The 27,680-nt window shown below is 42.7% G+C and overlaps 2 protein-coding genes across 2 annotated transcripts in view; both read right to left on the bottom strand.

The window, feature by feature from the left end:
• The window catches only part of LOC119647920 (breast cancer anti-estrogen resistance protein 1), a 227,330-nt gene that overhangs the window by 120,129 nt on the left and 79,521 nt on the right, over positions 1-27,680 (bottom strand). Inside the window, exon 2 of the mRNA XM_038049244.1 lies at positions 13,798-13,827. Coding sequence (XP_037905172.1) covers positions 13,798-13,827 — 30 coding nt within the window. The remainder of the gene's footprint in view (positions 1-13,797; positions 13,828-27,680) is intronic.
• On the bottom strand, positions 19,692-20,529 carry LOC119647921. Its single transcript, XM_038049247.1, has 2 exons — positions 20,359-20,529; positions 19,692-20,300 (listed from the first exon to the last, which is right to left on the bottom strand). Exons 1-2 carry the CDS (start codon positions 20,360-20,362, stop codon positions 19,837-19,839), a joined length of 468 nt encoding a protein of 155 aa, XP_037905175.1. The 5' UTR covers positions 20,363-20,529; the 3' UTR covers positions 19,692-19,836.

The following is a 27,680-nucleotide window of genomic DNA, read 5'->3' on the forward strand; positions in this document are numbered from 1 at the left end:
ATAAAGATAGGAGAATACAACTTTCAGACCGTTAATAATTTCTCCTATCTAGGGTCGAAAATCACAACCGATAACAGCTACGATGATGAAATCCGCGCACGGTTGTTGTCAGCCAACAGAGCCTATTTCAGCTTACAAAAACTGATCCGCTCGAAACGTCTCACCATAGGGTCAAAGCTCTTACTGTACAAGACAATGATCTTGCCAGTCCTCATATATTCCTCGGAAACTTGGGTTCTTAGCAAGAAAAATTGCAGACTCTGGCCGCGTTCGAAAGAAGAATCCTCCAAAGAATTTTTGACCCCCTACATGAGGATGGACGATTCCGTAACCTCCATGACGACGAAATCTATGAGCGATACCATGACCGTCCGGTTATGGATAAAATCCGGCTCAATAGGTTACGGTGGGCGGGTCACTTAATCCATATAATTGAGGATGATCCCACTCGGAAAGTTTATAGGGGCAATATCTATGGTAGAAAAGGAAGACGAGGCAGACCCTGCCTAAGATGAAGCGATGGCGTGGGCCAGGATGCCAGACAACTTTTAGGGATATCGAATTGGTGGATCTCGGCGCAAAACCGGGGTGTCTGGAGTTACTTATTAAGGTAGCCTAGACCGGATACCGGCTGTTGCGCCCTTGATGATGATGATGATGATGTTGAAATGAAAGTCTGCGAAAAAAAAAGCCTCTACCATAAGTTTCTCGACGACAAAAAGCTCGTCAATTGGCAAATTTAATACCAACTGGGATGCAAAGAATCGCTGTCACCCGTGCAGTCCATTACAAAGATCCTCACGATAAACTGGACACTCGGGATGGCGAGATAAATCTGTATCGACTTGCCAAAAGCCGTACTCATGATATCAAACACTTCTGCTGCATTAATGAGAAGAAGGGTATTTTGCTTACTGTCCGTCGAGCCGCGAGGGATAGATAACTACTTAATACTTAGATTTCAACTGAAGAATGTGCTCATCCTCCACTTCCACCATCATTGCCGACATTTGGAGCAATTCCACCTGTCAGCGCAAGTGGATGCTTAGAGGTGGTGGTGAGGAAGACGGGGCGGCAACCCTGTCGGCCAAACCAAAACCAAGTGGCCGAGGAGAACCTCCATAGAGGTGGCACCGCCGTGATGCAGTAGACGAATGCTCCAAAGGCCTAATCAGGGCGATCAGACCCGAGTCTGCACGGGGACTCATCTGAAGTGGCAAATTGGTCACGAAACCTTACCAGGGGTATACTGATACCATGGGAATACGGGATAGCCCCTGGACTCTCATACTTCGGCTAAACTCACGTTGTATGTGAGTACAGCTCGGGTGTTTGTGGTTGGCCCCCTAGTGGGAGTTTAATGGGGGTTGTGGTTACGTTCAAGCGAGAAGACACCTTCGGGCCTCGGCGTGGTGTTGCGTTTCAAAACGGATGCCACGCTCCTTAGTTTGGTAGAGATTTAGGTATGTCTTACATCCACCAGTATGAATGCTAAGCTATGCACTTGGTATAGACTGGTACCGTTGTTGCTTGTTGAGGAAACAATAAAAGGAATGAAATCGGGGAAAGCAATAGGACCTGGTGACATCGTATCTGAGCTCTGAAAAGCGAAGAGCTGGGACCCAACATTGTTGCTCAGTGACTTCTTTAATCGGATTATTCAGGAAGGTAGAACACCATCTGACTGGCAAGCAAGAAAGCACCACAGTTGCAATATGGAAAAAGAAAAGGAGTCCAGCAAAATATTCAAATTAATGTCCGTTCCGGTTACTTTCCTTCCATTCTTGAGGTTCGCATACGTGAAAATCGTTGAAATAATCGTGGATTAAGACGGATTTGTCAGGATCTGTGAAACTATTAATGCAATACACGCTTCGCGGTTACTCATGGAGAAACACCGTGAGAAGAGTGCGAGAGTGCGAGCAGTGCGGGAACTTCGTTTTGGTTCAAATGGCTGACAAACCAATCCGATCTTCATAGTGGGCTGAACATTATAGTTTCAGGGATTCTTGTTTATCATAATTCATCAAAATTCTGGGGAGAGGGAGGGAATGCAAACTTTTCGAATAATGATTGTAGGAGCAGAAAAAGTGTGGCTACTTCATTTCATGCTCTTTTTTGCCACTTCCACGGGCCTAAGGTTCTTCAAATTCTAGCAAAAAACACCTACTAAGGAGTTGAGAATCGATTTTAACTTGGGTCTGACTGAAGGCGGTGGTGACATCATTATATTTAGTAATTCGTTGTTCGCCTACCGTATTAACGAAGTTCGATTGACTTTTCCTCTGAGTATTTTTTGAAAATGCCATAATCGTTTGACAATTCTGCTCCACCTTGGAAAAGTAAGGAAGAGTTTACTTTGTTAAACATTGCCATTGATAAACAATAATTGGACAAAATTACTTTAATTTCCAACATCTCCCATTTTTTTCCAGTATGGGTAGCTCCTCTTACGTATATTCTATTTTATGTTTAGTCAATTTGTCTGTAAAAGGCATGCGGGTAGGCAAAAGTTAGATGGTCTTATTACAAAACCTCAATAATCATTTGTATCTCAGAAATGATGTGGAACGGACATAGAAAAGCGATTTCCATACTCTTGCTAGCCATCCAAGTTCCTTGGGCACCAGTAATTGATGATGCTCAATAGCATCCTCCCATTTGAACGACCTTGACTGCAGCTCCTTCCAGAATAAAACCTTTTCCATCATCCGTACATATGTGTGTAAGCATGCAAATGTAATTATCCAGTCATCAATCTTCTTTGCGCGAACCTATGGAAGGAGAGGACACCGCTTTTGCGAAATCTAATCCATTTTCTTGTTCAGTAAAACGATATAACATACGTAGAACATTTAAATTACCCATCATATACGCACGAGCATATATATTCGTTTATCTGACCGAACAACCGGTGCCGTCTCTCATACAAGTACATTAATTACGTTGGAATTTTTCAAGTTCAGTTTTTTTAATCGTCAATGTCAAGGACTTGACTTGAAGCACCATTATCAGCTCTTCTTATTTCTGAAATTCCCACCGATAGCGAACATAACAAATCATCGTTGTTGTTTCCACCACGTTATTGATGAAGATCGTTGACAGCGAATAGCTCTAGCGACTGCATAACATGTCGAGCCTTTCGCTTCATAATGCCGCAGGAATGTCTGATCCATCTGATATGTCCGTCTCGGATTAGCGTCGATAAAAGTAAATGCGCCTTGTAAGTCATGACGTCATACCATATCAGGAGCGGATCAGAAGCATGTGGTCTCCAGTTGTGCAATGTTTCCTGGAAAAAGGTGGTGCATCATAGGTTGCACACTCGAACTAGATCTCTTTAAGGCTGCATCGGAGTGGACAGTGCAGCAGTTAGAGCTGCCAATTGAACGCCTTTAGACTTTCGGTTGCCGAAACTCACAGAGTGTATGGAACTGGGTTAGTCAATCTGCATTTTTGAGTACAGACCCTGCAACATTAAAGCGGTAGCTGTTGTGCGAAGCTACTAGCAGCCGCCTAGTGCGTGTCAGGGGCTGCTTCCAATGGAACTTGAGTTGAGTTGAGAGAATTTCCTCAATTGAAACACAGAAGATTGGTAACTCTCTTCGCAATAAGCTCACAAGACAGTTAGGTCAGATCGCACAACTGTACGTACAAAGCGAGGTTTGCTATTGCAATTTGATTTCAAATTCGAGATCTGACGTAAGATCAATGCAATCCGGAATGGTCTGATTTCATGTTTTGTAAGATCAGGAGGCGTCGTCGTCGAATTTGCAATTGCGACTTCGCCTGGTGTCTGAACGCCTTAGAACCAATCGTCACAATAAAGCCACCCATTTAATGTAGTTTTCAACGCCCATGCATGGAGCACCTATTTCCGTTGTAGGTTTACAACTCCTTGGGTTTCCATCATTTTTTGTCTGCTCTCCAGCAGCATGCCTGGAGTGCTGAGGTATTAATTGCTGAGCTAATGGAATTTCATGCGTAATTGCCATATGGAATTTTCACAGATAAGACAAGGTTTACTCTAAGGGTAGTTGCTTCCACGATGATTATCTTATCGTTTGCAGAGAAGATACACATCTAAAAATAAAAATAGATACATACGTGCTTGGTGTTGCTAGATCGAGTTACTATCAAGCCTGTCTCGTGCGAGGTAGGAAATGAATTTATAATCCATTGGAGATGTCAAGGTGGTTCAATTTCTGCTTGCCACAATGTTGCTAAGAAGGAGGCATCTACATCCATACTACATCCATGTATGTAAGTGGTAGAGCATGTAGTAACAAAGAAAAATACTCCAGAGGCTGCGAGAAGCAAAGTGTAGTTCAGTTTTGCAAGAAATGGATTCTATTTGGAATAGAAAGTGCATAAACAGAAAATACATGTGGATGATCTTCTATACCTATTCACACAAGGTACAGAATGGTAAATGCGGAAAATTTCTGTATTATGTAGGTTCTGTCATTGGCTGCATGTACCTAAACGCGTGTGCGCAGGGAATTCAGAATTTGAAACACATCTTTAGCATTTCGCTGGATTATGAGATTAGGATGATCTTGTAGGCATTGAGATTATTTTTCTACTGCTAAGTTCACATCAAACATCAAGGCTGGAAAAAATAGTACACTCGAGGTGCAGCACCACCAAAAACGTATAAATCTGGAAATTCTGCAAAAATAAGTAGAATTTAATGATTATCTATAGAGTATGGAATAATAAACATATAAACAAGTCAGAATACCGGAAGCTGGACGCTTCGGCACACAAGCAATTGCGTGGCCGCCTAAAGGAAGTCATTCGGAGGAGCAAAAAAAACTGCTTCAAACAGCTGTGCGACCATGCCGACATCAACCCTTGGGGCGAGGCGTACAGAGTGGGTGATGAAAAGGCTGCGGAAATCACCCCAGGTGACCTGTCCGCGCCTCCTGAAACAGATTGTTACCGCTCTGTTCCCTCACGACGAAAATAGGGGAAGGCAAATTTTTGTCCAGCTAAATGACGGCATAATACCGCCTGTAACTGTGGAGGAGCTGCGGGAAATATGTGGTTGGTTCGGTGACAACAAGGCCCCAGGTTTGGTTGGCATCCCCAACCGAGCTTTGAAACTGGCAGTGAAGACTAGGCCCGACCTTTTCGCCAACACCTTCGTAGGCGTGCCTAAAAAGAAGGAATATTTCCTGCCCAGTGGAAAAAGCAAAAGTTGGTGTTACTTCCGAAGCCTGGCAAGCCACCTGGAACCCAGCGTCGTATCGTCCCATCTGCCTGTTGGATACAATGGGGAGATGATGGAGAGAGTCATCTACAACAGACTCCTGCCAATCGTCGAAGCCAGTAATGGTTTGTCGGAAACGCTAGTTTGGTTTCCCGACGCGCCCACTCTACGGTGGACGCAATTAACATGGTGGTAAACCTGGCAAAGGTGCACTGATTTCTGGCGGCTGCTGTGCCGTGATGGCGTTGGATGTCAAAAACGCATTCAACTCGGCCAACTGGGATAGAATTAAAGGGGCGGTGGCTGACATAGGTGTCCCCCGGATACTTAGCGAATTTGGTGGAAAACTACCTCTCAGAGAGGACTCTCTGGTACGGGACGGATGAAGGCCCCAAAGAGTATATTGTCACAGCCGGGGTATCACAGGGATTGGTACTTGGTCTCCTGTTGTGGAATATCATAATGGGGTCCTTGCTCTTCCCATCCCAGAGGGGACTACGATTGTCGGCTTTGCTGATGACCTAGCTCTTTCAGAGACGGAAGCAGGAGAACTCGGTTTTACCGGCGGATGGCTTTGAGGGTTTGCAGTGCTTTTAGAACCACATCAGATGAGGCAGTATTGGTGGTGGCAGGCATGATCCCGGTTGACATCCTGGCCAAAGAAATGAGTGTCCTGTACAATGCAAGACGTATGGAGGGGCATGCACAGCGTAGAAATGCGGCAAGGTCATACTCGCTTGATCTCTGGCAACGCAGATGGGACGAGTCTACGAAAGGTCGGTGGACGCACAGGCTCATTCCCAACATTAGGGTGTGGCTTGAGCGAAAACATGGGAGACCAACTACCACATTACCCAGTTCTTCACGGGACACGGTGGTTGCTACAGGCAGTATCTGTACCGCTTTGGGTTGGATGATTCTCCGAACTGTCCCAGATGCGATGGCATACCGGAGGATCCAGAGCATGTGATGTTTCACTGCCCATGATTCGCGATGGAGAGAAGGAGCTTAAACCAGGTGCTGGGCAGGAGCGGGACCCCGGAGAGCTTGGTTACTGAGATGTTGGAGTCCGAGGAGAAGTGGCTTGCAGTTGGCTCTGCAATCATCCAAATGCAGGAGGAGTTGCTGAAGGAACAAAGAAGGAGGAAAGTTGCAAATAGGAGAAGGAATGAGTGCCTACGAGCAAACTTACCCCGCGAAGTAATACCTCAATGGTGGTCCCGCGGGGCTGGAGAGACCGGGGGTGTTTTGGTGGGTGTGAATCCCACACGCGCCCGCTGTAGTTCCGGCGTTCGGGCGGTGGAGCTGCGGCGGACATGTCTTTCTAAGATTTTCCACCTCCGTGTACGCACAAAAAAAAATATACTATATGCTATTATTAATATTACTTGTGCAGATATCGGAACGGGATATATTTTGAGGCCTAGATTTCGTAGGGAATTATCACTGTGGATTTTTCGGTTGAATATGCTCTGTAAACGAGACCTGTTTCACTTTTTGGGGCAGAAATTTTCAGCCCTCACGCTCTTGCGTTTCACCCAACATTAAAGATAAATTCATTTTTGATAAGCATTGAGCCCTTTCATTTGATACTTCACATGAGTTATTTTGTGAAAACATTTGGCTCCCCATTTCATATATGTGGAGCCTCTCTTCTTTAAGCACAATAAAAGGCAATGCAAATTGTTGCATGTGTAGCGGTTCACAGACCATATATTCTCACCAAATTTCGTTATGATAGCTCCAGCCGTTCGGAGTGAATCTCGTGGGACAGACATTGAATCGGCTTTAATGAGGTTTTACTTCACACAAAAAGCTTCTACATATTAAAAATTTCTGCACTATATATTGGATGTTTTAATGTAGAGTAAATTCAGACGAAACCTGCAGTAGCGAGGAAAAAGCTATACATACCTATATTAGAACTAACATTCTAATAGGCAAGCGCCTACATCCATGTCGTCACGCTTGCCTAGTAGGACGGTCAACCGAAACTGCCTTGTATCAGCTGACGGATGTATTATGGGATACCCTAGAAACGAGGGAAATAGCATTGTGTGAGTCTTTGGACATCCAAGGAGTGTTCGATAACACATCACACATAGAGGTAGAGGGAGATAGAGCCCTAATCCACAAGGGAGTGGGAAACACCGTGGCCTTCTGGATGGGTAGAATGTTACGAATTCTCTCGGAATTAATTCAATTGTCATAATATTACTCATTGACCACAAGGTGGAGAATTATCACCATTAATGTGGAGCATGGTAGTTGATGAACTCCTAGGAGAGCTAATAAATACTGGAATACAAGTTCAATGTTGCACTGGTGATATTGTTTTAATCTGTAGGGGCGAATATGAAGATAACCTATGCGACAAAGTTCAAACTGGACTCCGAATCACTAGTAACTGGTGCGGAAAAGTGAGGCTGCGCATAAATCAAGCCAAGGCCAATATAGTACCATTCATTAGGGAGTGCAAATTTGATCAACTGAGAGCCATTAGATTATATCACACTAGACCAAAAACCACTCTGGAAGAGCATGTGTCGGGAAGCCGCAAGGGTTGTGATGATTTGCAGGTCCATAGCAGAGAAAAAGTGGGGATGGACCCCGAAGATATACACTGCAATAGTAAGGCCAATGATTACATATGGATAATCTGCGCAGATAGAACGGAACTTAGCACAACAGCCAGGAAGTTACACAAACTGCAAAGACTGCCTGTATGTGTACTAATGGGGCAATGGGAACCTGACCAGCGGCATCCCTAGACGTTCTTCTGGGGTTGACGCGTCACCATCTGGACATCCGTGAGTACCAGTGAGGCGGGGGTTATTGGTTCAAGGAAAACACATTTTGAACCATTGGGTAAGAATACCAGCATATTTCAGGCGGAAATATACGTCATAGACAGATGTGCCTCGCTCAGTTTTCCAGGCCACATTTGATTAGAAGGCAATGAAGCAGTGGACAAGCTGGCCATGGAAGGAGCAGCGACGTCGTTGTGGGGGTCAGAGCCATTCTATGGAGTCGGAAATCGGTTCATGTCCATGAAATAGAAAAATGAAGTGACTATAGTCTGCATCGCAACTTCACCATTTTTTTTGGAAGATCTGCTTCTCCAACCTGTACTGATATACTGGCAATCTGAGATCTTTCCCAGAGGGTGGAAGAAGGGGATGGTCGTTAGGATTGGGAAGAAAGGCACTAGTCTTGAGTGCAATAATTTGAAGGGTATTTGGGAGCTGCTTGCCGTCGCAATAATAATAGTTAAACTCATCCTGAAACCCATCAAAAAGCATCTCGAAGGTTTGATCGACAGCCAGGCTAGTTTCCGCTCTCCATTTTATTATACTGAGCACATCAATACGTTCAACAGTTCGCTCTTCATCGATTTCGTGAAAGTTTTGAACATAGTCAACAGGCAGTATATCTGAACACACATTCCGGAGAATTAATAGCTACGTATTATCAAAAAAATATGGCCCTGCACCGAGATAAAATCTCAGTGGTCTAAGCTTTTTGGTATCGGGGCCTATATTTAATGTAACATTTATAACTTTATTAGAGCAGATATGTGCATGCTTTGCATTTGGAGTCCTAGACTTTACTGCAATTTTTAGTTTTTCCAAATATTTTGATTATACATTTTTGAACATGGGTGCTGTCTCGTTTTAGTCCTACTTTCCGATCAATATCAAAACTAAGACGTTTCATAAAAAGTACTGGTTTTTTATTTGATGTTCCATGCAGCCATATTTAAAAAAAAACAATATACTTCTCTTTAGCTGCTTCCCTTCAGCTCTCTTAAATTCGACATCAAATTATGTCAGGATAGAGGGCTTAATATTTAGATATAGGTCATAGATTTCTCTGTTTAGCTTACAGTTTCAGCCGAGATTGCATCACTTGTTTGGTACAAATGGGAAGTATTATGAAAGCCCAAATGCATCATAGTACGGAACAGAAAGTGCTATTATACGTCTAACATAATTTGGTGTTGGTTTGTTCCGCCAAGATGTCAAACTGGGAGCCGATTTCTGACCGACTTCTGCCTTCAAGAATCCTATCCAGGCTAATTGTACAGTGCTATGCACCACCGGAGACTTTCGATATAGTGGAGAAGGAAGCTTCCTAAAGGTGATATTGTGATTGTGATGGGTAATTTGAATGCTATGGTGGTCTCTGAAAACGCCTCGCTCAGACATGCTGTGGAGAAACACAGTTTTGTGGATTTGCGGATTTCAGCAACTTCTACTGCCTCGTCATTGGTGGCACAGTTTTCGAGCACCGAGCTCGCCATAAGAGCAGTGGGGTTTGAACCGACCAACACCGTACGTCAGAGCAGATCGATCACCTTGCGATCAGTAGTAGATTTAGGAGTTGTCTTCTAGATGTGCGCAACAAGAGAGGTGCTGATATCGGACTCGAAAGGGATCACTATCTGACGGTCGATTACGTTCACTTCCGTGTCGCGTCCGCCACTTGGAGAGCGGCAGATACGATTGAGAATACCGATGAGCATTGGACTGTCATCAAATATGCTCCTTTCTTGGGTGTTACACAGGTCGTGGGCTACATTCCGAAGGGGCGTCATAAGATCTAACTGACTGGGGAACCGCAGGAGATGATCAATGAACGTAAGGGATTGAAGTACCTGTTGACCACTGTGAGTCACGGTGGGCGTGAAGCGAGGTGACAAAAGAGAATTTGATATTGTGTTGGTCAGGGAAGCAAAAGATGCCGCAGAACGTAATGATTTCAGAAGTGTATACCGTATCACCAAACAGCTTGCATGGGTTGCAAATCTTTCGATGGCCCTGTGAAAGACGTTAACGATCGACTTATCATCCTTGAGGACGAATAGCTGAAGTTTCTGAGAATGGGTCCTCGATTTAAATGTGTGCTTTTCGACGAAATTCGACTTCAGTTTCATACTCAAGGCCGAGGGAATGGCTTGTTCTGATTCGGGGTTTAGGGGTAACGTTTTTTAGCGATTGCCTAACGTGGAATGAGACGACGCAGGCTCCACGCCGCCCGTATTTTTGCTCTAATATTTATATTTTTTAACTTACGCGCATACCAATTTTAGGTAATCTTATTATGTCACGTGCTGCCGTGGTTGCCGAACGTAGGGCAAGTTAATCTTAGCTAGAAGCAGAAATTCAAATGGCTTGGGTCCAAATGGACCCACGCACCAGTTGTTTATTTTTTAATTTTAATTTTAAAATATTATTGTTGTTTTTCATTAATTTGAAATAAAAATGTCACGAAATCTAAATGAAAACGCAGTACATGCATTTTTCGAAGATAAGTTGATTTCGAGAGAGATAATCTCCTCAGTACAAGGGGATTACGTGACAAAGAACTTTTTAGTGATAGAGAAGAAGTGAAGAATGTTAGTTGTTGGATAGCTTAGTACAATTAATTTTTGTTTATGGAATATTATCAAATAAAAGGGCTCGATTGGCACTTTTCGAAAATCTTCCTACTTTTGATGAGTGAAACATAGGGGGGTGAGGGCTCAAAATGTGACCCTCATAAAGTGAAGCAGGTCTCGTTCTCAGAATTTATACAACCGAAAAATCTGAAAAAATCCCTGTATAAAATCTAGGCCTCAAAATACATCCCGTTCCAATATCTGCACAAATCAAATTAATAATTGTATATCATCATATTTTATAAATTTACCTGAAAACCCCCCTTAAGAAGTATAAAATTTAGTAACAGCATTCGATAATACAGGACATAATTGCTGAAAGTTTGAACGTAATTCATTATTAACAAAGTTATTGAAAGTTAAATTACTGCATTTTACGTAAATATATTGCACTCTAAGACTAGTATTACGCCATCATTATATACATAGTTTAAACTGAACTTATCTGACGACGGGGTCCATGAGATCGTTTTCGTTTTGCTTTTTTTAGTTGTTTTTAGTTATTTGAATGTCACCAATTACTGTTGATTGGCATATATATGTACATATGAGTGCAAATGGAATTTACGCGCAGCATATGCTTTCGTGCGTAGAGTAAAGTGGAAATAAGCCATGATGCGTTAGATCAATTAGATGGAATGTTTGTTTATTTAGGATAAACACAATATTTACATATACCACCCATATGTATTGTACATACATGTGTATCTTGTAGTTTGCAAAATATGAAGGAATAGCTATGTACGAATGGAAAAACGTGCATAGAGGGCTGTTCATATCAGATGAACACAAAACTGCCGGGGTTGTACGATTGGTACTTTTCCCAATCAGTCTTATTTCTCACATTGGGTGGGACGTGGGGGAGTGAGGGCTCGAAATGTGTCTCAGAACCTATACAGTTGAAAAATCTAAAACTGTATCACAATGGTGCATGTTTACGATATCTAGGCCTCAAAATACATCCCATCGCGATATTTGTTCAAATAATGTTAATAAAAGTATATTACTATATTTTAGAAATTTTCCCAATTTTTATGTATAATAGTATTATTATACCCAAGGCACCAATTATGTAGGAAAAATATATTGTCTTTACCAGCTAAGTGCTAATGCTAGGATCCTTGAATGGGGCATGCCTCACCCAGACTCCAGGAGGAGTCCTTTGTGCGGACCGCGTAGAAGCGCACTGGAGGACATTGGCAAGGGTGGCAGCGTTGTAACATGCCGTAAATTCAGTGGCGAACCTGATAACGACAATCTGTGAAGTTTTCATGCTACCAAGGGGCGACAAGTCTTCTATGTATAAGTGGACGGCGGGAATTGCCGCCAGGCCCTGATGCTATCGCGGCGGAGGATTAGAAACTGGCATTCCACCAACGGCCAAAATTAACGTTTGGGGTGTTCACCGCTCGCCTGAAGGAGGGCATTTTTTCTTGTCACTGGAAGGTTGCGACGTTCGCGGTGATGAAGAAAATGGAAGGCGATTCTGGGCGGCAATGGTCAGTATACGGAGCCGCTGTGTATACTTGACCTGGTCGGGAAGTGCTCGAAAAGCTCATCACGAGTAGGCTATCTGAAGCAATCTGTACTGCTGGGGATTTATGTCCAAGCTAGTTTGGTTTCAGAGCAGGAACATCAACGGTGGTTGCAGTTTTTGGGCTGAGGCACATAGCCGCCGATCTCGACGGTGGAAAATGCATTCCATCCGTTCCACCTCTCCAGCTATTTCTTGCAGATATTGAGAGATTATCTAAGATCCCGCTCCCTACTTTATGACGTTTGAGAGTCAGAGGTGGATGGAGATTACATCGGAAGAAGCGCAGGCGTCTATCCGATAATCTACGATTGATTATGCCAGAGGAGTCACCCCTGGTCGGTTAAGTAGACGAAGTTGCGTAGGCGCACTATTGAACAGGCACAAAGCGAACTAAGGGTATTGAAGCGACGAGTAAGTGGGTGCTGACTGTTCATGGTTGAAAAGCATTCCAATCAGCGAGTTAAATATAGAGTCGAAATACTTGATCTACTCAAAGATGAACTTCTTCGAGCTAATCAAAGCAGCAGTTGGAGTGTCGGTCTTCAGACGGCTAATGGCGAATGTTGGGCGCATCGGAGCAACACAGTCCAATCTGCTCTACACGCGAAGATAATGAGTGATCTCCTTGGTAAGGAGATACATCGAAAGCGCCTTGTCCAGGTGTAGAGGCAGGACGCGGCGTCTGATTATCGCGCTATCTCAAAACCGGCTATGATAGTGATCACGAGAGTGATTCCCGTTCCGTTGCTTGCTAAGGAAGGTAAAGCCGTCTACAGGCGCAAAGGAGAAGACTTAACAGAGGTGGTTGCCCGTGGAGAATGCAAACTCACACTAACCGATTGGTAAAATCTCCTGGCAAAATGACTCAAGCGGTAAATGGACTGCGTGGTTCATCGGCAATTTAGATCCATGAATGAAACGAAAGCATGGTGAGATTGATTATTTCCTTACCCAAATTCTAAGTGGACATGGATGTTTTTAGTCACACCTGCATAAGACTGGGAAGGTACGATCTCCTGATTGTGTGTTGTGCAACGGAGTGGCTGACAACACCGAACATACCTGCTTCTCTTGTGAAAGATGGAATGGGTGTCGTCAGCAAGTTTATTCAGTCAGGGGAGCTTTCTCCCTACAACATTCTTAGAGAGATGCTGAGAAGCACTTTTTGTGGTCTTAGGGAAGAGTTTAACAGATGATGAAGTAATGGACTCATTTATTTTTGCTTCTCGCGTTTAGTGTGTTGTTCACTCCTTAGTAGAGTATTTGGTTTTTTCCTGCATATTTCAAAGAGAGTTTGTTTAGTTTCATGCTTAATACCGTGGAAATGATATGCTGACGCAGTGAGACAAACATAAGACGAACACATGATCACTAGGATTCGATCACAGAGCAACCAGATTTAGAAGTTGACGCTTTGTCTCCTCAACTCATTTTAATAAAACATTTTCAGCATTTAGATCGGAATTTCAATACCTAACGATTACAAAAATATTATGTTTAAAATGAAAATCTAGGCAAATGATGCATCTCCTTTCTTCAACGCAATAGAGATACGTAATAAAGCACTATTTTACATGCATATATGACAAATCAATTCATACTAACCGATATTTGAACACCGTTTCCCACCATCACCTGAAACAAAAAGAAAACTTTTTCAAAATTCAACTTGATAGGTCCTCAATGGCTAAGAAAATGAAGGAAGTCGTTGGGAAAATGGGTAAAGCGAAAATTGGTTAGGAGAGTGAAACGGGCTTATTAATCGGTTTTCTTTGCTTTCTTGCATGGCTCGTTTGATGTTTCAAATGGTTGAATCAAGTCGGCGCACGTTAAAGGGATGACTGGAAAGAATTCTTCATTCATTTTCTTATATTAGGTGTAGTAAAAGCAAATCCATTAGTTTTCCATTGGGTGGCTCTAGTAATCTGTATATCGCGTTGTAAGAGTCTGATCGGGTTACACTAGATAATGCCAGGCGGCTAATAATGGGAAAGAAGCTCGATCTATGAGTGCCGCATTATCACCAAAAGACCTCATGGACCGAATTTTCATTTGGGATTTGCTTCTGAATCACAATAAGATCGCCCCATTTCTCAAGCGGATTGTGATTGATAATGAAAAGTGGATCACCCACCGCAATGCTGAATGAACTGTTCTCTTACGGCTGAATTCTTAATTCCTACCATTGTTGTCAAAAAATGGTTATGTAGGCTACGGAATCGTCCATTCTCATGTAGGGGGCAAAAAATTATTCGGGGATTCTTTTTTCGAACGCGGCCAAGAGTTCGCAATTCTTTTGCTAAGAACCGAAGTCTCCGATGAATACATGAGAATTGGCAAGGTCTTGTACAGTAATAGCTTTGATCCTATGGTGAGACGTTTCGAGCGGAACAGTTTTTGTAAGGTGAAATAGGCTCTGTTGGCTGACAACAACCGTGCACAGACTTCATTATCGTAGCTGTTATCGGTTGTGATTTTCGACCCTAGATAGGAGAAATTATCAACGGTCTCAAAGTTGTATTCTCCTATTTTTATTCTTCCCGTTTGATCAGTGCGGTTTGTGTTGTTGGTTGGTTGGTTTTCGGTGCTGACGTTGCCATCATATACTTTATTTTGCCTTCATTGATGTGCAGCCCAAGAACTCGCTCGATCTAGATGAAGGCAGTTTGTACGTCTCGGGTGGTTCTTCTCATGATGTTGATATCGTGAGCATAAGCCAGTAGTTGGGTGGACTTAAAGAGGATCGTACCTCTTGCATTTACATCAGCATCCCGGATCACTTTCTCGAGGGCCAGGTTAAAGAGGACGCATAATAGAGCGTCCCCTTGTCGTAGACCGTTCTTGATGTCGAATGGTCTTGAGAGTGATCCGGCTGCTTTTATATGGTCTCGCACATTGGTCAGGGTCAGCCTAGTCAGTCTTATTCATTTCGTCCGGATACCGAATTCTCTCATGACCGTGTACAGTTTTACCCTGGCTATGCTATCAAGGACGCCTTTAAAGTCGATGAAAAGATAGTGCAACTGGTGTCTATATTCCAACAGTTTTTCCATCGCTTGCAGCAGCCGTTCCGACTCCTTTTGCGGCTGGGGCCAAATATGTTTGCGGCCGTATCGATGATAACGTTCTTCAGGTGGTTGTGAAGATCATTTGTTGATGATTCACCTTCAGGTCCTCTGCTGACTGCGGTTATTACGGCATCCATTTCCCTCTTATAGTTGCCGCAGTGGGTTGTGTTGTGAATGGCATCAGTGTTAACTCTCACCTGATTGTCAGAGGAGATTCTGGGTGGTGCTGTTAATCGAGCTCGGAGCCCCCCCTATATGTTCTGACATTCATCAAGGCTGAGAGGTGGCGGCGTTCAATCAACACATGGTCAATTTGGTTGAAAGTGGCCCCGTCTGGAGAGGCCTATGTATGTTTGTGGACCGTTTTCCGCGCAAACCAACAACCATTTCGTGTGACACTGCTAATTGAATAATCCGCAGTCCGTTATCATTTGTATTTTCGTGTAAGCTATGGGAGCCAACCTATCGCCTGAATACGGGCTTCTTCTCTACTTGCCTGTTAAAATCCCCAAGTATGATTTTGATATCATACTTGGGCCAGGCCTCGAGGGTCGTCTCAACTGACTCGTAGAAGGTATCCTTCTCCGACTCTGCAATCTCCTATGTAGGGGCGTGAACGTTTATGAGGCTTATATTTCTAAACTTGCCTCGCAAACGCAGAGTGCATAGCCTTTCGCTTATATTTTCATATGAAACAACAGGTTTCATTTTTTGGCTGATTAAGAAACCTACTCCGAGCACATGGTTCACCGGATGGCTGCTATAATATATGGTATAGCGCCTCTTTTCCAGGAAACCGGTCCCTGTCCACCGCATTTCTTGCAACGCCGTTACATCAGCCCTATATTGGGACAGGGTATCGGCTAGCTGCTCATCAGCTTCATCTCTGTACAGGGAGCGCACGTTCCATGAGATAATGTGCAAATCGTTATTCCTTTGTCGTTGCCGGGTTCGTCGTTGTAAGATCCATCCTGTCCGAGGCTCCTTTCGTGGCTTCTTAACATCGGTTTTCCGTATAGGGTTGTCAGCTCTACCCAACCCCCAACTGGAGGACAAGTTGGTAAAATTTGTCCCGTTTTTAGGCCTTCATCCTTCTCCGTGTGCAGCTTTTCGTTAAGAAAGAGTTCCCAGCGGTCACCACGTGGAGGTGGAGATAGGGTTTGGTAGTAGAACTGCTGGTGTTGGTTCAGCAGGCGTTTCCCAGGTTTTATGCTCCATCGTGGGTACCATTCCACGTTTCGCCCTGGAACCTATACTACTCTTTGACCACCGCTAGTAACAATATGATGCAAAAAAACCGATCTCTTGAGTTCAATTCATACGATACTCAACTTTCTTATTTTCCGGTAATACCTCGTGCTGTTAAGGAAGATCAGGAGTACGGGGGTGGGTAGTGTAATGCATGTGGGTGAAGTTCTTCTTAAAGAAACGTAACCTAGTGAATTTGGGTTTTGCTGCTTTAATAATGAGGTAAGCAAAATTGAAGAAGAGAGAAAAATTATAGAGCAGAGTATTTATGGGTGTTCATGCTGAGGGAGTTGAAAAATTTTAAGGAGGGCGGGGAAGAAGGAAATTAAAAAAGCCAGAAATTCTGGGAGCACGATTCAAAACATCAAAGTTAGAATAGTTGGAATAATTGAAACTGAGCTTTTCGAATGCAGCCAGGATTTAAAAGGAGTCCAGATATGATAACAATCGGTCACCAAGAAAGTAGGGGAAGCGAATGGGAGAAGATTTGACAGGGTGGCACATCAAGTGGAATTTGCTATCGTTTGGTGTTAGCTTGTCCACAGAATATCATCGAATTAAAATATCTAAGTAGGATTGCAAAGAACAGAGAATTAAATAGAAACAAATAGCTGAAGGTCACTAAAGTAAAGAAAGTATGTGCAGGAGAGACGGAAGATTATTGATAAAAGCTGACAATGATAAGAGGTGCTGTGTGCAGCCTTGAGGAATCAAGGAAGAACCTCGATGTGCAACCATGAAAAAATATTCTGCAGTGTCGGTTAGAAAGGTAGGCGGCATGGCTAATGCGGTATATGATAGGCGATAGTTGGAAAAAGCGAGCTGTGGTCCACTGAGCTAAAAGTTTTCCTGGCGCAAATTAAAATATTTAGCAATAAAATTGTGGATTAGTTTGGAGGAAGTAGATCGACCTTTCACGAAGCCTTTTATCGTGAGGGGCTGTAGTGCTAGGTGAGATATGTTCCAAGGATTTTGAAGTAAGAGGAGAGGACAGAGGTATCACAGGTATAATTAATTTCTCCTTTCAAACCGTTCAGAAGTAACACTTTTTGAGGATGATGATTATGTTAAGAGGGAATGAAAGTCCTGGCGGGGGGGGGGGGGTTAAACGTGAGTACCTGCCGTGAAGGGATAATCCCACGGTCCTCTTCGGATACGGATTGATTTTGGGACCACAATCAGAGCCCCGCCATGCAAGCACAGCGGTCCTGGTTTATACTGAGTGCAGGTTCAGCATTCATACCAGTGGATGCGGGGTCTATCTAACACCTCTGCCGCAACTAAGGAGTACGGCACCCGAGTTGTACAGCGCAACTCACGCTTGAGCTCCGAGGAGCTCTGCCCGCGATGTAGGCATAACCACAACCACCATGGAACTCCCACTAGGGGGCCAACCGCAAATAAGCGGGCCGAGAACACATCCTCCAGGAATTCTCCTGGAGCATATGCTCTCAGAGGGCCATCCCGGTTCCCATGGTACCAGATAACCTCCGGTGAGGCTTCGTGGCAGAGCCACTGCAGATGAGTCCCTTGCAGACTCGGGTCTGATCGCCCTCCTCGAGTACGTGGGTGTTTAGAGGGGATGTAGGAAACTTGCCGTAGAATCAACAAATTTGATGCAAATAAAAAGGACTGAATACTACTTGACCAGAGCTGTGAACAAAGCTACGCTCCAGGTGGCGCCATGGATCTGGTGCTCTGATTCTTTGCATATTGGACACGATGGCGGCATACGCCAACTTGGTGAAATTGGTGTCAGGAATATTTCCCTTCATTATGAAAGAAATCATGGAGGGAGTCTTGGGAAAGGTGTCCCTGTGGGCTGCAAAATGTGGCATAAATCCAGCCAAAATGGAGCTGAGGCTATTCACGACCAAGACAAGGGTACTCGAATTCCACCTCCTACGGCTAAATGAATAACGATTGTATCTGTATCTTATCCTGGGTCTTATCCTGAATTCTAAGTTAAATTGGAAACTGAACATACAATAGAGGGTTAAGAACGCTTGTATAGTCTTCTACACCTGCAGGAGGACGTTTGTAAGGAAATGGAATCTTCGGGCGAGGATACTCTGGATGTTTCTGTTGTATGGTGGCAGGCACTGAACAAGAAATACAACAGAACCAAACTTAATATGATTCAAATAACTGGGTGTTCAGGTGCTACTGGAACTTTACCGATGCATACAACGTAGACGATTCGTACAAGTGCAAGTACTGGCGATACTAGAAGTCTGTTGTTGGCTGTTAATGATCCGAGCCCTAAGCATAACATACCTTCAGCAGCCCAGATGCTCATTAGTGCATAATAGAAAGATATGATGGTAAAAAGTTAAGAAGTGAAGGTGCTGCAAATGGGGAATATTTTGATATCATCGTGGTAAGCTTGACTTGCCAACCCCCACCAGAATGGGAGGAGGTAAAAATACAGGGGGCACTCTCCTCTGTTAGCTCCTTTGCATATCAAGACTGTGATTGTCCTATTAATAAGCTCATTATTGTTACAGAAATAGCCCTCTTTTGAAGTAGCATAACCTTTCAACGAGTCACGATCGCCCTCATTATTCGACGATGTGAGAAAGGAGGGATTTTATTCTACCTTCTGGGTAGGTTTTCATCCTCTAACTCTCCGAGAGTGGTGCTGACAAATCAAATACCCCCCATTTGAGACCCCATTACTATTTAACGAGAGTTGGCCCCTGCGATTTTTTAATGCAGTCAATGCGCAAGATCTCCCAATCAAATTCACCTTTCCGCTTGGGGTTTTGACCGAAAAAAAATCATGTGCGGGTTTGTTAAAAATTTGAAATGCTTATGACCAAAAAACATTTTCTTGAACTGTCAATGTAGTTCATATTAGATTTAAGATACTTTACGTAAATTATTCCCACTAGTCTACCCCCCGCGTGGACTAATAAGACATGATTTGGGTCATGAAATTTCGACATTTGTAAAAGAAACTAGGGATTTCTTCCTTCACAGTTATTTACAGTTATCATTATCTTCGGTATATCTAGTTTATCAAGGCTCCAAACTTACCCGTGCGGTTCGTGCTGGACAGTAAATTCCAACATGGAACACAATTGGTTCAGTACATAGCATTCCGCAGAAATAAACTGTCTTGCAAAAGGTCACTTTGAAAATTATGCTAACCACATAATATTAAAAAAAACATTTAATAAATAAATTAATGGACATATACTTCCAGTTTTAAGTCACGAAGGCCAGTTGTTACATCTGTGTATATGTACGGTAATTTTGACGTCACGTAGAAAGCAACAAAAGATTTGACTAACTTCCAATTAAAATGTTGATAAATGTAAGCGGTTTAAAGGATATTACAGCTGGCACAACTTTTGTCGCAGGCCTTTATAGTAAGCACGTCATATTCTTCATATTGAATTACTTCGTTCTCGAAAGCAATGCGCAGATTTTTTTGTGATGGTTGAATTACTCCTGGGAATAAGCCGCCTTCATGAACTGCGCGGCCAATATATAGTTCCTCTCCGCCTTTACTTCGGCCAGCTATCAAAGCTGCGCCGGGTACGTCACCCATCCTGGCTTTCTTCCAGGAGTAAACATCGCCACATAAAACTTCGTAGTCTTCAACAACTTCAATCGATCCAGCTAAAGCAATGGCAATTGCGGATTTCTTTGCTGGTATTACGTTACACGGAACCAACTCGCCATTTACCCAAGCTCGCCCAATGTAGATAGAGTTTCCGTGCTCATCCCGACCACCAAGAATTGCACTGCGCGGTAGTCTTGCATCTGAGTTTGAGGGAATCCACGCTGCATAGAAAGATATTAATCAAATGCTGCATGCTTTAGTTATACCCGGAGTACTTACGCATCCTGTCCCAATGCTGGAGTAAAAATATAAGCGACTCGAAAATAAAAGATTCCTCAGAGAAGGAAAATATATACTGAAGCGTATTTCCGTTTAAAAAACTGTCAAAAATTTTCTGTTACCAAAAAATTCTTGATTGTCATTATGGAAGACTGGCGTGCCTACTAGAACATGCAGTCAAAAATAGGTTCTTTGAGCAGTTAAAACGAATAGTCCGAAATTTTGCGAACTTTCTTCCCACCTTGAATTTACCTTTGCATTTAGGTGTGTGTTTAATATGTGCGCTATTCACTGCCACCAACTTTTGATTAACTGATCCGTTTGTTGACGTAGTTCCTCGTTTAATATGATCTAAGGACTTTCAAGTGATAGTGGTGATAATTTTTAACGTACTACTCTCCTATAGTAGTTCAGAGATTTAAAGAAACAGTTTTACGCTTCTTGTTGAACTAAGATAATTATTTTTCAGATCTGTATTTATTTTCCTCTCGAAATAGCTTCAACGTTTCGCTTTTCCTCTGAAGCATTCATACTCCTAACTGATTACGTCACTTTGTCTTCAATACTTCTTTCTGGTACTTGATGCATTGTGGTTAGTTATCCGTTGCCGTGGTAAAGGTTATTCACATTTACTATTGTCAATTTTTGAAAGGAGTAATCATTGTTTGTCTGACGAACAGTTCTCTAAATATCTCCATATTCTAGGGTTTATTTTAGTTACATTTAGCTACGATTTAACGGCAGGAATGAGTTCGAAAGCAAACATACAACTGCGGTAATCAAAGCGTGGATTGATTACGCCTTGTCCCTCATTTTTAAGGTTTTGTGTGAAACACAGCCTTATCAGAATCGAGTCGATGTCTGTCTGTCTGTTACATTCGATTTATTCGGAAACGGCTGGACTAGCAAAAAGTGTAACAGGTCTCGTGCTCAGAACCAATCCAACCTAAAAATCTGAAAAAAATCACAGAGGTGTATCTGAACAACTAATTTAGAATTGACCAGGGAATGAAAAATCAACCTTAATGAAACCAGATCGACTTACATGAACTTCACTAGCAAACAAGTGGATCTGTGCGATAAGACAATGACAAGATATGCACAGGCTCAATATTTGGGTGTGACACTCATACTAAACTCAGCTGGAAGAGAACGTTATGAAAATGCCAAATATATGTAGATAAATTTACTAGTTCTTAAAAATAACGAAGCCCCATAACACTTTCATAAAGGACAAACTACCTACGGACTAAAGGGGGGGGGGGGAATACTCCCAGTAATGCCAACATAAATTCGGGGGTTCCCCTATAAATGCGAAGCTGAAATATGCAAAAGAAGCTGCGGGAAAACTTATCGGACATTAAGTGGAGTGCAAAAGAATCGAATAAGGTGACGAAGAGTGCAGCAGGTCATTGACGAGAATAACGCTACAAAGACTAAATGAGTCGAATACGTAGAATAAAGACGTTCCGCTTAAAAATTTGCAGAAAGAAGAAATCAACGTATAAAGCTGTCGAGATCTGCAGATCGAATGAAAACTGTAATAGGTATAATTTAAGGCCAGCTTATAAATTGAGGAAAACCGGAACCATAGGCTGTAGGGATCCGAATGGGTACCTTGCCGGAGACATTTAGCGGATGAAAAATCGATGGGGCCAATATTTCGAGGAACTACTCAAAGCTACAACCAAATCTCAGTACATCGAGAGGTCGGAGGCCGCATTAGCACCTGTCCCACCATCTACACCGGAAGAAATCAAGAATGCAGTAAAAACGTTGAGTAACAATAAAGCGCCGAGTGTGGACGGAATATCTGCGTAGCTACGAAACCAAGCAGTATGGGCGTGGCAACCAAGCTCAACGGCCCATAAACACTATTTCGTCTGACGAACCTACGCCGAAAGATTGACGCAAAAGTTTAATTTGCTCAATCTATAAAAAAAAGTGGTAACCCTACTGGTGCCTTTGAAGTCCAATTAAAGCAATTTTTTCAACTTCTTTCCCATGAGTAACTTGGAAGCACTCAACTCTGCAGCAGAGCCTCATAGTTGCAGTGCTTCATGATCATCCTTAGAGATTGAAAAGATATCTGGAGAAGAACCTCTAGAGTATAGTATTCGCCAATAGGCACGCCGATTTTTTTACACCGTATTACCTCCGTAACACCTATAGGGGGAAAATGGATGCCGCAATATCGGCTGCTAACTGATGTCCTGGAGGTGAAGCGTGAACAAATGATCTTCACAACCACCTGAAGAACGTTATCATTGATACGGCCACAAACATAGTTGGCCCCACCCGTAAGAAATGTCGGAACGGTTGGTTCGACAATGAATATAAGCTAGCAACGGAGCGAAAGAATGCCGTTGGAATTACAGCCGAATTTGTTAAATATGGAGGCGACCAATTACATCAAGTAGTTCATCAACTGATCCTCAAAGTATGGGGCAGCGAATCTATGCCTGACGATTGGAAATGAGGCATTATCTGTCTCATACATAAAAAGGGGGATATCATGCAGTGCAACAATTATAGAGGTGTCGGGTTGCTGAGTACCATCTATAACATATTCTCCTCTATCTTGGTAGGTAGGATAGCCCCATTCACTCAGAACATTATTGGCCCCTACCAAAGAGGCTTCATTGCAGGCAAATCAGTAACGGATCAGATTTTCTCTCTGCGGCAAGAGATGGAAAAACAGTTGGAATATGACGCCTATGACAGCATATCCAGGGTAAAACTGTATACGGCTATGAGAGAATTTGGTATCCCAACGAAATTGATAAGACTGACTAGGCTGACCTTGATCAATGTGCGAGGCCAGATAAAAGCAACAGAATCACCTTCAAGACCATTCAACATCAACAACGGGCTAAGACCAGGCAATGCCCTATCATGCGTTCTCTTTAATCTAGCTTTGGAGAAAGTGATTCACGATGCGGATGTAAATGCGAAAGGCACCATCCTCTTCAAGTCCACTCAACTACTGTCCCACGCTGACGATATTAGCATCATGCGAAGAACAACCCGAGATGTACAGTCTATTTTCATCCATCGGCGGTGCAAGATCTTGGACTGTATACTAATGAAGGCAAGGCGAAGGTGGTAACGTTAGCGCCAAAACCAAAACCGAAAGAAACATCGAATTGTGGTGCAGCAGGGTTACAAATTTATTCCGAATGTTGTTAATTCGACTGACAGATGCCCCCACCGGTGTTCTCCTTGTCTAGTAGACTTATTTAGACTGTAAAAACTAATTGAATATGATTATTAAGTTGCCAACCGCTGACCAAGTTGGTCACCTTCATTTTACGTTTCATTTTACAGGTGACTTATAATCAACCTTATCATCTTAAGTTAATGTCGAAATAATTTTAATTATTGAAGTAAAATTTTTATTTCAATATATATTATAAAATGTAAGCTTGAAGGTAAATTTAAATGCATTCGTCAGAAATACAGAGAAACCTATGCCTTGCTTGAGTGTTTTTTGGTTTCAAACGCGCGTATCTGCATTGCACAATCACTGGCACTATTCGAGTTAGCTACAGGATGGCACTGGTCAAACGAAAACAATGAAGATAGAAGACTATAACTTTGAGACCGTTGATAATTTCTCCGATATAGGTTTGAAAATCATAACCGATAACAGCTATGACGATGAAATCCGCGCACGGTTGTTGGCAGCCAATAGAGCCTATTTCAGTTTACAAAAACTGTTCCGCTCGAAACGTCTCACCATAGGGTCAAAGCTCTTACGGTACAAGACTACGATATTGCCAGTCCTCATGTATTCCTCGGAGACTTGGGTTCTTAACAAAAAAAAAACCGCGAAACTTTTGGCAGCGTTCAAGAGAAGAATCCTCTGAAGAATGTTTGGCCCCCTACATGAGGATGGACGATTCCATAGCCTACATAACGACGAAATCTATGACCGATACCAGGACCGATGGTTGCGGTGGATGGGTCACTTAATCCGTATGGATGAGAATGATCCAGCCGGGGAAGTCTATAAGACGAGGCAGAACCTGCCTGAGATGGAGCGATAGCGTAGGTCAGGACGGCAGACAGCTTTTAGGGATTTCGAATTGGTGAACCTCGGCGCAAAATCGGGGTGACTCGAGTTTCTTATTAAGGCAGGCCTAGACCGGATACTGGTTGTTGCGCCGTTGATGATGATGAAAAATAAAAAGAAGTAGCGGATAACAAATATAGAGGGAACCACTTTCTTGTCTTTGGCTACACAAAATTAACTTGCGATATGCGTGCCATTACCTAGAACCTAGAACACACGCGTGGGAGCATGCAACTTTCCGTTTGCAAGTTAGTTCGGAGAAAACCTGGTACCTCATATACACGGTGTAGTTTCTTAAGAAGGAGCTCATAATGAGTAGAGAACTCTCTGTATTTGTTATACTCGTAGATTTCATCTCTTCGGCATAGACTTCCTCGTTTTGGTCTTACTGCCCTTTCCGATAACTAGGTTATCCTGTTTAGATGGGATTAAACCTTTATTTTTTATCTATTCCAGCTGCAATTGCATATGCATCTGGCTCCTGTTTTCATATTTGTACAAAATTAGGTTCAAAGATAAAGTTTAGTCCGGGCAATAAATTTAAATATCCAATATTTTTCTAAAGGCACGTAAGAACATTAGGAAACTGGTGGAGAATTTCTATTGAAAAAAAACCCTAAAGTTAATATACATTGGGATGGAGTCTTTCAAATCTTCTTCTTTTTCTTCAGCCTTTGTCCCGTTTACAAGCGGGGTCGGCTCGTCGTGATCGGTTTCGCCATTTGGCTCTATTGAATGCCTGATCTGGGTGCAATCTCTGCAAGTCTTTTGGTCGTTTACAATCGACTTCGATGTTGAGACCAATCTTGGCAAGTGAATTCTCGTTAGCGTGAATTGCGTGACCATACTATCGAAGGCACCTCTCTCGCAATTTTCCACGATCGGTGTAACACCATAACGATCGCGGATATCCTCATTTCGGATGTGATCAAAACGTGTCACGCCACTAATCCAACGCAACATCTTCGTCTCCATTACCGTAAGATGCCGTTCATTAGAGAGCGACAGGACGGACGACATTTGGTGGTAAATTTTAGATTTCAGACGTTCGTTGATACGTCAATCACAAAGAACGCCAGTTGTGAAACGTCACTTCTTCCAGGTTGCGTTAATGCCTGAAGCAATTTTATAACGCAGTTCTCCATTGGCTGATAGCGTTGACCCGAAGTATTTAAATTGCTCAGTTCTGGGCAGATCACTGCCGCTAACAGTGATTGTGCCTGTTTCATGGGGAGCGGTCGTCAAAAATTAAGTTTTGTTTAGATTCAATCTGAGACCGTGTTCCATGAGGCGATCATTCCATTTTTCGACAAGTTGCTCGAGATCATTTTGCTATCAGATGCTAGGAAAACATCATCCGCAGAAAGCAGTCTGTAGGGCGCCGGACGTTGGATATCCCGTTTGATGGTGTCCATAACAAAAACAAAGAGGAGTGGTGAGAGGGCGCTTCCTTGATGAACATTAACAGAGACCGAACTGGTTTTGATACATCCGCCACACTTCGAACTTTACTTTTTGGATCGTGGTAGAGCAATTGAACCCAGCGCACGAGTTCTTCTGGAACTAAGTGTTGTCGTAAAGCATACCAGATGAGTTCGTGGAGGGATGATGTCTATAGTACGTGGTTTGCAACTAATTAAATTTGTTGTAGGGCAGATGGAAGCTGCCTCCTTCAATGCTCAATGCAACCGCGGAATACTATGCAATAGTTGTTCGTTACTGCACATGAATAGTTGGAGTTAAAGGGTAATAGTTAATTGCAGCAATAGTTCGAACCTACACTAATGGGTCGCACAATATTCGGTGGTATGTAATCAGGTGTGCCTCATTTCATATATGTACCATGTAATGAGCGTATTTTCATTGCTTCCTTCTCATTAATGTTTACAGATTTAGTTCAGGTCAGTGATAACCTCAGAATGTCCTCCCCTGGGATGAAATGTGATCTTCCAATAAAAGTCAAATAATGTGCGGTTTATTCTAAAGGTTCAATGCTTGCAGGCCACTTATTTTTTCGAGTGCTCAAAGAAAACCATTTTTTGCATACTGAAACCATTCTCAAGATACTTACCGACATATGTAGTTATATAGGCATAATATGCCAGCAAAGTTTGTGCGAAGTAGCTATTATGGTGCTTCATTGGTATGCATCCGCGTGTAGTGTGTAATTGGAATACACTTGAAATCGGAATCTTCTTCAGGGAATTATGAAATGGCTCATTACACTGCGGCAACCGACAGAAGCACAGCAAAAATCCAGCAACAGCCTCTTGACATGGATTCCAGTGAGTTAGTGGCTCATCCGTATGTTATGTGGTACTCGTATGAGGTGCGGTGACCACACATCAACGCATATATTTCCATTTGTAAGCATAAGCAGACAAGCCTCGTATCTAATCTTGAGGAATGCGCCAGGCACTTGCAAAATTATCCTTAACCATCAATGGGTATTTGGGACGAGTGCTGATTGAAATGGGACTTTTAGCGCGCAAGGCTTGAGTGGATTCCTAAAAATATATACATTAATTGGTTTAGACGTTCGATACAAAGCAGTTCAGGCGTCAATTTCCATGATGTTAACTTTGGAGGATTGCTCACTCAGAATCTTTCGGGTTTCTCCAAAACTGGTGGAAATATGTACGTAGAACCGTTTTGAGCGTTAGCACTTACACAAATGACTTTTTCATGTTTAGCTATTTTTACAAGACGTTTGTTGGTAGTCCTGCCAACTTTAGTGAATTATCAACTTTTTAAGGACATTAGTATAATTTGTATATTTGTCCTCTTTTTGCCTTGCTGCATTAGAAACCCTAAAGTTCATTCCTAACCAGTTGGCAGAAACGCCTTGTTTTAATTTTTTCAGTTGAAGCATTTTTCGATAAACAAAAAAAATATGCATGTTTTTATAAGTATGTATGCGTATATTTCGTAACGGCTAATGCGACTAGCGTTGCGGCTTTATTGTTTCTCGTGAACATTCAATGACAATCGAGACAAAATCAAATTAAATTAAGAATTTGGGAAAATTTTACGAAAAAAGTTAACTTTTTTTTGTGTAAACACAAAACCTTATTAAAATCGGTTTACTGTCTGTCTGTCTGTCTGTCTGTCTGTCTGTTCGTCACACGCATTTTTCTCGGAGACGGTTATAGCGATTGATACCAAATTTGGTAGAAAGATGGGAAACTGTGAACGTTCACGCATACAGTGAATTAGATCCTTTTACGTCGAATTTAAGGGGGGTCCC

Source organism: Hermetia illucens, chromosome 2, assembly GCF_905115235.1.
Source record: "Hermetia illucens chromosome 2, iHerIll2.2.curated.20191125, whole genome shotgun sequence".
In the NCBI taxonomy this organism is placed as follows: Eukaryota; Metazoa; Arthropoda; class Insecta; order Diptera; family Stratiomyidae; genus Hermetia; species Hermetia illucens.